General features: G+C 40.1%; 1 protein-coding gene across 2 annotated transcripts in view; it reads right to left on the reverse strand.

Annotated features, from left to right (window-relative positions):
• PCSK5 (proprotein convertase subtilisin/kexin type 5) overlaps positions 1–14,267 on the reverse strand; it is a 213,173-nt gene that overhangs the window by 176,683 nt on the left and 22,223 nt on the right. For both annotated transcript variants that reach the window (XM_033164114.1, XM_033164112.1), the window contains exon 2: positions 12,964–13,068. In XM_033164114.1, the coding sequence (XP_033020005.1) occupies positions 12,964–13,068 (105 nt within the window). The remainder of the gene's footprint in view (positions 1–12,963; positions 13,069–14,267) is intronic.

Below are 14,267 nucleotides of genomic sequence, written 5' to 3' on the forward strand. Positions count from 1 at the left end.
GCTGTTGTGGCATACATAAAAAATACTCTATCTCGACTGGGTATCTGTTCGTTGGTCATGCTCAAAAGGAAAGCCTCTGGTTTCTTACTAAAGGTAATTTTCATTACCTTTTTAAGTTCATTGTAAATCTTGTCCCAGAAGGCTTTGACCCTTGGGCATGTCCACCACATATGATAAAAGGTACCTTCCACTGATTTGCACTTCCAACACAAGTTGGTCATTGACGGGTTCATCTTAGCGATCTTGACTGGTGTTAAGTACCATCTATATAACATTTTCATAATATTTTCTCTTAAATTATTACAAGCTGTAAATTTGATACCTTCCTTCCACAGTCTTTCCCAGTCCTCTAACATGATATTATGTCCCACATCCCTTGCCCAGTCTATCATTGTTGATTTAACCATTTCATCCTTCGTATGCCACTCTAGCAACAAGTTATACATTTTGGAAAGATTTTTTGAGTTCGATTCTATTAGCTCTGTTTCCAGTTTTGATTTTTCGACTTGAAAACCAATCTTCTTGTCTGCTTTAAAAATCTCATGAATTTGATGATATTGCAGCCAGTCGGTGACCTCGCTTTTTACCTGATCATAACCTTTCAATTTAAACGATTCACCTTCTTGCTGCAATATATCTGCATATCTTAACCATCTTGCAGACATATTAGGTCTCTTATAAGCCTTGGCCTCCACCGGTGAAATCCATCTAGGAGTCTTTCTCTCTAACAAGTCTTTATATCTCACCCAAACCTGGTACAAGGCTTTTCTAACAATATGATTTTTAAAAGTCTTGTGGACCTTAGCCTTGTCATACCAAAGATATGCGTGCCAGCCAAACATGTTATCAAAGCCTTCCAAATCTAAAACGTCTGTATTTTCCAATTTAAACCAATCTTTCAACCAGCAAAAGGCCGCCGCTTCGAAATAAATCCTTAAGTCCGGCAGAGCAAAGCCTCCTCTCTCTTTAGAGTCCGTTAAAATCTTAAATTTAATTCTAGGCTTTTTTCCCTGCCATATAAATTTTGATAGGTCCTTTTGCCATGTTTTAAAACAATCCAGCTTATCTAAAATTGGAATGGCTTGAAATAAAAACAGCATCCTTGGTAAGACATTCATCTTCACCGCAGCTATTCTGCCCATCAGTGAGAGTTTCAATCTTGTCCATATCTCTAAGTCCTTTTTTATCTCGGTCCACAGCTTCTCATAATTGTCCTTATACAGGTTCAGGTTTTTTGCAGTGAGATTGATCCCTAGATATTTTACTTTCTTAGCAAAATTGAGGCCAGTAGATTCTTGTAGCTCTTGTATTTGTTCTGTTTTCATATTTTTAGTCAACACTTTGGTCTTCTGTTTGTTAAGTTTGAAGCCGGCTACCTGCCCATACTTCTCAATTAATTCCAATGCTTTGGGGACACTACTTTCAGGGTCTTGTAGGGATAACATTAAGTCATCTGCAAAGGCACGTACCTTGTATTCCTTCTCTCCCACCCTTATTCCTTTGATCTGGTTCTCTTTTCGTAACATATTTAGAAGAACCTCCAGGACCGTAATGAATAATAAAGGGGAGATAGGGCACCCTTGTCTTGTTCCTTTTTCCACTCTAATCTCCTCCGATATCACACTGTTGATTATAATTTTTGCTTTTTGTTCTGTGTAAATGGCATTGATGCCGTTCAAAAATCGTTGTCCAACTGCCATTCTTTCCAGATTTTTCTTCATAAATGTCCAAGAAATATTGTCAAAGGCTTTTTCTGCATCTATAAACATCAGTGCTGCATCTATATTTATGTTTTTTTCCAGTTTCTCTAAAATGTCCACGACAATTCTAGTATTGTTGTTTAGTTGTCTACCTGGTAAAAAACCTGCTTGATCTTTGTGTATATATTCCTTGAGCACTCTTTTTAATCTTGTAGCCATGACATTCGCAAAAATCTTATAGTCCACGTTTAACAAAGAAATTGGACGATAATTTTTCATATTAGTCTTATCTGTATCTGGTTTCGGGATCAGTGTGATATAGGCCTCTTTCCATGTCTCTGGTGCCCTATCTCCTTCTAGTATTTTGTTGCAAACTTCTTTTAAAGGCTGTGATAGCCAATCTTTCAAACATTTGTAAAATTTTGCAGTCAGACCATCTGGTCCTGGGGCCTTTCCTATCTGCATATTATTAATTGCTTCTTCAATCTCTTGTGTCGAAATAGGGTGGTTGAGTATTCTTGATTTATCTTCTGGGACTTTCTGCAATCCATTTTTCTCCAGGAATTGGTCAATCTCTATTTCGTCTATCTTCTCCTCCTTGTACAGTTGTTTGTAAAACCTTTGAAAATGCCATCTAATTTCCTCTGGATTCTCCACCATCTTTCCATTTACTGCCAAGTTGTTGATGATATTTGCTTTTTGTCTTTTCTTTAATTGCCAAGCTAGTAGTTTTCCACATTTATTTGCTGACTCGAAGGATCTCTGTTTCATCATTTTGATCTTCCATTCAATATCTTGATTTATGATTTTAGCGTATTGTAAGCAATTGTTTTCATTAGCTACCGGAGTTTAATATATGAGATAGACTCATGACATACAAAGCGAGATATGTCAAGCCTTTGCTTGTTATAATTGTGATGATTATGGCGCACAGCTGATGAAAACACCAAAGTTGAAATTGTTAATTTGGGGTTCTCATCAGCTGTACGCCATAATCATAACAATTATAACAAATAAAAGCTTGACATATCTCAATTTGCATGTCATGATTCTATCTCACATATTAGCTTCACCTTTTAAGTTGAATTACTGAAAGAAATGAACCTTTCCACGATATTCTAATTTTTCGAGTTTCACTTGTAGTTGGTCACTGTGAGAACAGGATGCTGAACAGGATGGGCCACTGGACAGATCCAGCAGGCTCTCCTCATGTTCTTATGTGGAGTTACAGACTGAGCCACAGACTGAGGGAGAAACTATAGCAGAGTAAATATGGTAGGAAATATTGCATAACGAAGAACAAAATCCTGCAGGAGAGAGAGAGAGAGAGAGAGAGAGAGAGAGAGAGAGAGAGAGACGGAATGAGAATGATGAAGAACAAATTTGTAAAATGTATAAAGATTAAAACACTCCATACCTAAATACATAAGAAAATAAGACACAGAAAGTTAGAAAACTATGGATAAGGTTTCTCCGCTTAGAGAAGTTCAAAGAACAGAATTGTTTCAAGTTAGGAAAGGAAACTTAACATGAGGAAGGAGCATTAAAAGATAAAAACTTTGTGTGCAAACATAGTAATCCTGTGAAGAAAAAAGTGATGACAGCTGTGCTTATATTGAAGGAAAGATGGGGGGGGGGAGGACAAAATGAAAGAGTTCCTCTCTCTCTCTCCCTCTCTCACACACACACGGTAGCAACATTAATTAGGGCGTGTTGAATTTTTCAAATGTCAAATTTCAAAATTAGGGGTGTTAAAAAGTTGTAACATGACTTGGCAATTTAAAATATGTTTTGGTTAAATTAATGTAATTTAGTTTCACTTGGTAAACAGCCACATAAAAATATTGGCTATTTTGCATTTTTGTGGAATTCTCTATAATTTTAAACCTCTTATTTTTAAAAATATGAAAAAAATGTGTGTAAAATCACAGAAAAATCACTAAAAATTATTGTCAAGTACATTTAGTTATATTGTATATGCCTGAGCACAACAAATAAGCCAAAACGCAGAAGTGACAAGAGGAAAAGACTTGCTGAATATAAGCAGAGAAGTAAGCAGGCTGCATTAAATGCAAATATTTTCTCTGCTGATGGAAAAAAGCCCTCACAAATAGCTGATGACCAAGATGGAAGTTATGAACTGACATTAGGAAAACCAAGCGCACCTTCCACTTCTAATAAAAATAGAGTACAATACAGTAGAAGTACATAAAGTTGCTATGCAGAGCATCAGATAGGGTGTTGGTCTGCTTGCCACAGCTGCCATCACCACTGCCACCTTTATGGATCCTGACTTGATGCACTGAAGAAGAGACTTGTAGTTGATCACAATAAAGTCAAGAGGGCTCAAGAAAAAAATTATGAAATCCCTGGATCAGGAATTGGATCATCTTTGTCAGAAGGGTGAAATTGACTGTGGCTGAAAGCAGACAATTCAGTTCAGCAGTTTCCCCAGTATCATCACAGAACAGCAGTATTCTGTGTGCAGTGAGCCAAGTATCTCCGCCACTCGAGAAAGGCTCATAAAGAGAAAACCCAGCTGAAGTTATTGCTAATAATCTTGTAGATTTCATTAAGAAGAAGGGCATTGGTAAGAGCCTGCAGGCCACTGGAGGTGATTCTTCCAGGGGCACTGACTTGCCCCCTACATTGAGGGGCGCTGGCCTTTTGACAACAATAACATTGTATGGACACTGTGGAAAAATATGCATGCATGAGCAGCACTGATTCCTTAATAAAGTTGTGTCTTGAAGTATCCGTAGTGCCACCAAGTGACTCACTTCACCTAAACAAGTCTCACTCCAGTACCTCATTTGCCTCAGGCAACATCAGATTTTGTGTCTGGGCTGTCAAATAAGCAGCAGTGTATTGGAATTCTGTTTAGTTATCAGAGGTTATTTTCCCAAGCAGCTGCTGCCACTGTGGAGATAAGGTGTTGACCCAACTTTGAAGTAGTTTCACCACTAACAATACTTTGTTCTCATTTTACTCTCATATTTTAAGCTCTTGTTTTGTGCAACTCTACATGATCTGATAAATTCTTCTGCCCTATTTTTCTTATTTGACTATGGAAACCACTCCTGTGTTGTCCTGTGATGTAGTATCTCTTCACAGCATCCAATTTTAGGCTGGATTTTGCTGTACTTTAGTTGAACTGTGATATCTGTGTGTCTTTGTTTAGTCTTAAATCAATGGTTTGGCCAACAGGAATTTGTTCAAAAGCTCTGTTGCCAGACAGCTGAACTAAGAACTGTCAATTCATAAAGTTTTGACATACCTCAGGGTATTCCACAGGAAGAACTGTCACCTGGTGATAGTAAATTGGCAAGTACTCAGAATAGTTCACCTTGCCATAAGCAAAGCAGCAAGAGTTGGTATAGGGGAAAGATATAACTGCCTTGTTGGGCAGCATGCAGCAAATGAAGAAGCACATTTATAAAGCTCTGTATTTGTGTTTGTAAGCGCCAGGGCTGGCCCAAGACATATTAACACTTGGGGTGAACCACAAAATGGTGTCTCCCCCAGCCAGGGAATAAGGGGTGAGTGAAGATCTAAATCAGGAGCAAGGGGGTGGGATAAAGATCTACATCAGGATCTGCTCCCCCTGAAGCAGCCACCCCACCTGGCCTCATGGGTTGCCTGGCCTGTTGGCAGAGTAGCTAAATTGCAGCCAGGAAGCCAAACCATGTGCAATACTGATTCTTTTCTTGAAATTAAAACAATGTCCAAATGCTAAAATATTCCATAGATTTTACTTGCAGAACATATAGCTAAATAAGAATATATGCAAAGTATTTATATTCATATGCTTATCCAAGCATGGGCTTAGTTTTTTCTTAGTTGAAGATTACAGCTTCTTCCTTGAACATTCAAACTGTGTCTTTCTCTCTTTCCAGTACTTGCTCTCAACCTTCTGCACATGACCCAGCTTGGCCATGCAGCTGCTTCTGAGAGGTTTCCACTTTCTCCTTCCAGCAGACTTCCTCCTTACTGCTTCTTTGGGAGAACATCAACTTCTGTACTTCTTTCTGTCACATGCATTCACACAGAAACATTACCACTCCTATCCTGCATTGTGTTTAGAGAGAGTTATCTAACACTGTCTCTTCGTCTGTGTTCTTGGAAATGCAGCCATTACAGTCAAGTACTCACAGAAGTGGTGCTGGAGGAGACTCTTGAGAGTCCCATGGACTGCAAAAAGATCAAACCTGTCCATTCTGAAGGAAATCAGCCCTGAGTGCTCACTGGAAGGACAGATCCTGAAGCTGAGGCTCCAATACTTTGGCCACCTCATGAGAAGAGAAGAGTCTTTCAGGAAAAAACCTCTGATGTTGGGTAAGATTGAGGGCACAAGGAGAAGGGGACGACAGAGGACAAGATTGCATTTAAGGACTCTCTATTTCAGTAAACTAAATCACGATACTTAACGTGGCCCTAATAAGAGCCTCACAAATGGCACTGGGTCTCTTTTTACACTGCCCCCCCTCTCTCAGTAGTTCTCTAAGAGGAAAATGGATGACCAGAGATTCAGAGAGGCAGCTAACTGTGGGATGGAGTAAAGCTGATTTTGCTTAGTTGTCCAGCAGAGCCTCCCTCTTCTTTATCTGCAAAGCCACAGCATGCCCCCAGTTCCGATGAAAAGCTCTGCATTGCTAAAGAATTAGAAAGGAATGAGGGGGAATCTGAAAATCTTCCATTATTTCCCTATTTTACGATCACATCATTTGATTAATTGCACATTTGATGTTTGATCTATGAACCTCCCATTGCACTGTAAAGTTCACATTAACTTTTTATTAAACTAAAGCAAAGCCCCATAATTTTATCTAATATATGTTATCAAGCAAACATCATTTTAGAAATACAAATTATCTGATGAAGAATCGAAGGCATTTCAGAGGTGTAATTTTAATAATCTGCCCTTTTCAATTACTTTGGGGGTTCAGATTCTGAAATAGCAATGTTCTGAGCTTTTGTGTTCAGAAATGTGTTAATATTATATTAAAGGCATGGTTGAGCCATCAAATTGATTTCTTTTCTACATAATCTAGCATTACAGCTCATGTCATATATAAGCCCTTCAAAATCAGCATATACTAATTTTAAGTATCCTAAGATCATTTACAAAATAAATTGTTCTACTGACAAATTATGCACTGAGTTAAATTCTGCTTCAAGGAAACACAAGCTTGTATTCAGAAGAGGTATTCTAGTGTCCGAGCATTTATACTAAGTAATAGTAGAATTACATTATTAACTCATGAGATTAAATGCCCCTAGGGCATAAGTACATCATTTTAATGTATTCCATTGGTGACAAAATAGCCCAGAAAGCATTAATGCTTTGCAAACATCATTTAGCAACACAATGAGTTTTGCAGAAGCATCTCCAAATACCAAAACTCCTTTCCCACACCTTGTCCCCAAGGTCATCAAGTACTATTTATCCATGGACAGAAAAGAGGAGCAGGACTGAGTCAGCCAGTCTGAGGGAAGAGGTGGCAGAGGAAACCATGTTTGCGTGTGTGGAGCAAAGGAAGCAGGCAGACACGTCCCCAGGGGAGGAGAGGGAGGATCTCTTCCCCGCCAGTCCTGGCCTGCATCAAGCCTGGGGCATGTGGCCTCTCCGTCCTTTCCCTGTCTCCCTTCTTCCAAGGGGGAAAAATAAATGGGACAGCAGCTCTGTTGCACCCCGGCTTGTTCGAGGGGTGGCAGTTAGAGGCAGCTTCAAACCCCCTGTGGGCGCATTGCAAGGGAGGGAGAAAGGGTGGGAATTTATGTCACTTCTTTAGTGCCTAAATCCTTCAAAATGGGAGAGAGAGTGGCTTTGTAGTGCCCATTCTAGGACACCTACTGTTAGTGTACTATTCTGAAGTCAGCCGCAAAGTCAGCAGCAACGGCACATTGCTACTAGTGAAGAACATTGCTACTAGAAGTATATCACAGCTTCTGTATCCTACATATAGTAGGGAATGGGCGTAGCCAAGGGGCGGGGGCAGCTGCCCACCCCCAATCAATAAAAACACTTAACTAACTGTGGTTCTGCCCCCCTAACAAAAGCCTGCTCCCCTAACAGAAATCTACGCCCATGTAGTAGGGGTATTTAAAATGAGAGTTGTCATAGTGATCCACAGTTAAAAGCAGAATTTGGCAAATGTGTCCTCTTTTTTGCTCTTCAAAACATGCCATCCCTGGCTTGAAGTACCGGTAACTTAGACATTGAAATGAATAAGAGAATGAAAGAGTAGTCCCTAAGCTAAACAACAACAACAACAAAATGTTTTGAATATACAGTACAAGCAATCCAAGGTGCACTATAGTCAAAATAAGCTGAATATTTGTTTGAAGGGGGGGGTCAACATTTGAGCCCCAGTATTTCATGTGATGGTTTTAGATACCACAAAACTTGAGAGCGTTTTATGTACTGCTTAGGCTGCACTCCTACACACTCATATGAAAGTAAGTTCCATTGAACCCAGAGGCACTTCTGAACACACATGACTAGGTCTGTGCTATTTCTGTTCCATAACTTTTCTACTGAAATTGAGCAGGACTCTTCTGGTGTTCATGTTTTCTGGATTAAAACTACCATGGGTGATGTATAAATGTGTATTTGATTCTCACCTTTTTAATCAAAACAGCATTTTTCTAAGCTTTTACCATATTTGGAATCTTTATGATAATGTGATAAAAGGCAAAAAGAGATAGAAAATGAAGTCAATATCAAATTGGATCTCAAGGTCAAATGTGATAGCACTCTAATGAACCTGGCTGTTAAGTGGATTAACATTTAGGGTTTAGGATTTATTTTATTAAAAATGCAACTGTGTCCTTCCATAGATTATCTTGTAATACAAATAAAAAACATAGTGCTGGTAGGGACGCGGGTGGCGCTGTGGTCTAAACCACTGAGCCTAGGGCTTACCAATCAGATGGTCGGCGGTTCGAATCCCCATGATGGGGTGAGCTCCCGTTGTTCGGTCCCAGCTCCTGCCAACCTAGTAGTTCGAAAGCACGTCAAAGTGCAAGTAGATAAATAGGTACCGCTCTGGCGGGAAGGTAAACGGCGTTTCCGTGCGCTGCTCTGGTTCACCAAAAGCGGCTTAGTCCTGCTGGCCACATGACCTGGAAGCTGTACACCGGCTCCCTCGGCCAGTAATGCAAGATGAGCACCGCAACCCCAGAGTCGTTCACAACTGGACTTAACTGTCAGGGGTCCCTTTACCTTTACTTTTACCTAGTGCTAGTACTCATGATTCCTCCCTTCTTTCTCTCTCTCATACACTCTCTCTCTTGCTCCCCCTCAATTAATTAAAGCCCCATTTTGTGTACCTCACCAGCTTCTTCAGCCATGCCTGACCTTGCCCCATGTCTGCTCTTCACACCCACCAAGCATCCCGCCCTCCTCCTCCCAGGCCTTGCCTCTACGGCTAGACCCAGCCACAGAATGGAGGGAAGTGGCACTAGCGGCAGAGGCTGCTGCCCCCGCCCCCCCTTCTCTCTCTCTCCCTCCCTCCCTCATCCCCCTCTCTGCAGACATGGAAAGAGCAAGTACAGATAAAAGGGAAACAGCGCTTGCACTTGCCCTGCCAATCGATTGTGGAGCAGTGAGGCAGGTGGCATAGCAGTGCGCCCAGGGGACAGTACACATTGCGGGGTAGCCGAGGGGGGACAGCGCCACCCTTTGACTGAGAGCAGCAAGGGCCTCCTTTTTTCCTTGCCACTGCTGCCTCAGCCTCCTGCTTTTCGTAATCCCCCTTTAGCCATGGTTTTTGCTTGTTTTCCCCACCTTCCATTTACCGTATCACAAGATTTGGGCGGGGGAAGGTACCAGTACTACGTATTGTTGAGTACCGCCAGAAAGAAAGCACTGTGTGTTTCTAAGTGTTTTATAATGCCTTTGAGTTTACACTGTATGCCCAGACTCATGGCAGCAAATCATCAAAACAGGCTGAAGTAGGAGACCATCAAATTATATGCATTTTGCTCCCCAGGCCAGAGCTATATATTCCCAGTTTTAGATATTCCCCAAGCATCAGTTGCATTCTGCGACTGGTGCAGGTCCAATGATGACCAGGTGGAGATCTCTGGAAGCCAGGTTGGCAACTGACATCTCCATCTGGCTGACCCCTCCACCTTTCTTAAACAGGTAAGCAGAATAATTTATTTATTACGTTTTATTTACTGAATTTATATAACGAGTTTTTCTCCAAGGAGTACATGGTTAATCCCTACAATGACCCAGCAAGGTGCATTTCAAGGCTGTGACTGGCCAAAGGTTCAGAGGCAGATTTGGAGGCCACAGAAAGCACTCTAAGTCTCTGCCCTCTGGATATGACTTGCCACTAGAACTTGACTGGACCATCAGACTTGTCTTGTCCTGTCCTTGCTCTTTGAGATGCAACACCTCTCTCTTCACGCCAGCCTCTCCTGGGAGGACCTGAGGCAGGCTGAGGCCATGTTTAACAAAAATGCAGTTCTTCATATAGGTGATCCATATGTCTAGCATAGTATATAAAGGCTGTTAGCCTGTATGCTGCCCTGTATGCATGAGTCAAGCAGCAGTTTTGCTGGTTTGCAGCATATGTATGGGCTGAGTCTTTTAAACATTATGTGGGCTGCATGGAATATTTCTAGTTAAGGGCTCTAGTTAATGAGGCATAGTGGAACCAAATACTATATATCACAGTAAAACTCTCTCTCTCTCTCTCTCTCTCTCTCTCTCTCTCTCACACACACACACACACACACACACACACACAAAACCTCCTATGTCCCCTGCAAGATCAATGCCATTAAATGTTTAGATTTCATCAGGTTGTGTTACATCTGTTGCAAGTTAATGGAACAATAACCAGTTTTCCTTCAACGTAAAAATCCAAAAACCTTAATCTGCTTTCAAGACAAGTGCTATCAACACTGCAACTTGTTGGAACATGACACCTGCCTGTTTTCTGGAACTTAGGTTTCTGATAACAGGATAAAGTGAACAATGGATATTACTAATTTTCCACAACCTGCTTCAGCGCAGTGTATCTAAGCAATCTCAAAGTGATAGTCCATCCTTACAGCCAGTCTACTGAACAGTTTAAGTAAAAGGAAAGGAATGAGTGCAATCTTATTGACTACATTTCACATCCTAATCTATTTGTCACACTGATTAGGAAGTAAATCATTGTAAAGTTGCAGATGAATCTTTCTTGTTCAGCAATCTACAGTGAGATTGTCAGACTAATGGAACCTCACAAAGGGCTTAGGAAAGAGCGAGGGAGAGAAAATTTTCTGATATGTCATTTAAACAAATGCATGCACAATTAAGAATATGAAGGCTGAATGAAGAAGGCGAGCTATAAATGCAAGAAGTCAGACATTGCTTTTATAACAAGGGAAGATCTCAGTTTGCCAGTGAACATTTACGTTCATTTCCATCAGTAATCCTATGTTGTTAGTAAAACCAAATCTTTCAAATGGCAATTCTAATATGAAATTCTAGCTTGTTTAATGAACAGAATGAAAACACAATTAATAAAAAGATAAACAAAAAAATTAATAGAAAGAAGAGTTTACAATGTGCTAATTTTCCATACATTGCTACCAAATTAGCCATGTGGTTAAACATTAAGATATTCTGTGAAATGCAAATAAACTGGATCACATGCAACCAATAACCAACAATTGCTTAACTTGCCAAAGAAATGAGACTGTCTTATAACAGCTCTTGGTGTGGGTTTCCTCCACTTCCATGGTCAACTAACATGCATATACTCTAGGATTTGTACTTGTGACAAAGAAGGTGCCACATTACTACTGCAAGCTATCTGGCACCCAGACCCTAACATTTGAAGTGCATGTATCTACCTCAAGCACCACTGCAACATCACTGCCCAGGTAGCATGTACAGGTAACTTACTTTTCCAAAGCAGGAGGGCTGCTTGCTGGGCTCTGAGAAGCAGGTGGGACCCTGCCAGAGTTCTCCTGCCTACTTCCCAGCAATCAGCGCCCCCCCCCCCATTGGTTTAAGTGATTTTGCCCAGGAGTATAACCCTTGTGTTGTGTTAGCTATCTGTACATGTTGTACTGAGAGACATCAAGTGACTGGCATATCAAGTCTCAAAATCAAGACGCATACCGAAATGTACAAGTTCCTTAATTTGCTGTGATGGAAATGGCAGTAAACAAGTAACGGAGAGGGGAAACACAGTGGATGTTAGCAGCCATGAACAACTTTGGGAAATGGCATGCTTGGAAGAGGTTTGGGGGACATTTATCCCTCCCCACACATGAAAATCTATCCTTTCAGCCTAAAAGAAAAAGGAAAAGTGAGGGCCAAAGTTTGGCATAGCTATAATAATGGGAAAGTATCATGAGAAGTATGTTACAAAGGAAAAAGATATCTACAAATTCAACGGAAGTCAGAATACACTATTAAAAAAACAGAAGTGTAACAATTGAAATTGTTCCTGATACATTAAACAAAAACTTGTCAAATAAGCACCATCTTTCTTTCCCCCATGGAAGCTCCATACATTGCAAAGTAGCAGAACAATAAGAAATTAAAGAGGCACAACTTTTCCATCTTCTGCATTCTAGGAAAAGTTGGTGTGTTGAATTTCTGCCTGTTGTGAAGCAGTTAAAGGAGGCTCTTGTTAGGAAAAAAAAACAGCAGACATCTAGCAACCTTATCCACAAACCACTTGTGTCTGGTATGCAATACCCCTCAAGTCATTTGCATTTCAAATAGCTTCACCCAACAGCTGGACTACTCCAAAGTAAGGAAATGGTTTCAGGACTGCAGCCTCTGAGTGAACACAGGTGCCATGCACCTACATCTGCTACACTGTGCCAAAGGCTGTAACCCAGCCAGAACAACTGCTGTGCAACATGCGGTTTCTTGAGATTGCATAGCAGTACCATCTTATGTCACAAGGTATATTTCTTCATTCTAAGGCAGGGCTACTACTTGCAAAGAAAATACCAATACTAATTTGGGGCTGTTTAAATTATTGAAGGTTGATCTACAGATCACCAGATACATACGCCAGTCCCTTATAAACTAGGTTGCACATCTTAGGACAGCACATCCGTTAATAATACAATATTGTCTCCATTATATCCTAATGTGAAGCAGAAGCTCAATGAACAGATAATATGTCAGCTCTTGAAATCTTAGATGCCATCCAGGTAAACGTCTCCTAGTGCAAAGTTTCAAATTAAAAATGTAAGTGCTTGCATCTTAGATGATTGGCTAGCTGGGTTATCTTACCTTTGGTTCCATTGAAATGAAGCTGTGAGTACCTCTACTTGAGAGAACTGACCTTTTAATCGTTTTACTATGGTAGAAGTGGTAGTAATCCTTCAGTGCTCCAATCTGTAGAGAGGGGGAAAAGTGGAGGGGGAGAAAAGGGGGAGATTTAATTTATTAAAAACAGTTTGTCTGTTTTTCTTTTTTTAAGAAAACCAGCACTATAAATTATGCAATTTCCTGCTGTTTTACTTGATCCTCTGTGCTCATCTTTCAAAAGGACATATGAGATGAAATGGATGGACTGTCCTCAAGGCATAGCTGCATAACCATATATTATAACTGAGCTGCTTATTCTGTCTGTCTCTATCTTTTTAATGTCTAATTTACCGGTATATGTAGTATTTTAAGTAATTTTGTACAAATCATCACCCAACTGTCTTCACAAAAAAGTATAAAAATCACCAGAATGTGTGTGTGTGTAACATTTATATAACACTCTTTTCTTCCAAGGAGCTCAATGTGGTGTACTTGATTCTGCTCCTCCCCAGTTCATCCTCACAACAACCCTAGGAGGTAGGTTAGGCTAAGACATTTCTTACCAGGGTCACCCAGTGAGCTGCATGGCTGAGTAGGGATCAAGCCCCAGTCTCCCAGGTCATAGTACAACACTCTAATCGTTATGCCGTATTGCTATCCAGTACGCTCAAGGAAATTTACTGTAAAATGTACTATATTCAGCTTTTTATATCATTAGTTCACAAAACAAAATCCATCTGAAGTATCACAAGAAATAAATTCTATTAGAACTTTAGATTATTCCTTTTGTTAAAAATTAGGAAACCAGCACACAACTATCTTTTTAAATGAACATTTTTTTAAATTATAGATTCACTTTAAATATAATTAAAAAAATAAGAATACCACTGACAATTCCAGCATTATAAATATCCAGACCTTTACAAAGCCTCGGGGGTTTGAAAGCCTCCATTTCCAACTTATACTTTATGACCCCTGCTTTAAAACAGTAGTGTTGGTTGCCAATTCATTTTCCAGCTGAATTAAATATGTCCACATTAGTGTTTAAAGCCCTAAATGGCATTTGAAAGACCACCCCCCCTTCGTTCCGAAGTATTCACTATATGCAGAAACCAAACCATTTCTTCCTCATTTTCTTCACTCACAGGTTTGGCATAATTTTTGATATTTAAACTGAACTCCTTTTGCAGTCCAGTCCAGTTTACCAAAGTGACTACATAATTGCATGAGCACTGTTCCAGAGTATTTTTCATTATCATGTATATTATATCTATTCAAAAAAGATT

This window comes from Lacerta agilis, chromosome 11 (assembly GCF_009819535.1).
Source record: "Lacerta agilis isolate rLacAgi1 chromosome 11, rLacAgi1.pri, whole genome shotgun sequence".
NCBI lineage: Eukaryota > Metazoa > Chordata > Lepidosauria > Squamata > Lacertidae > Lacerta > Lacerta agilis.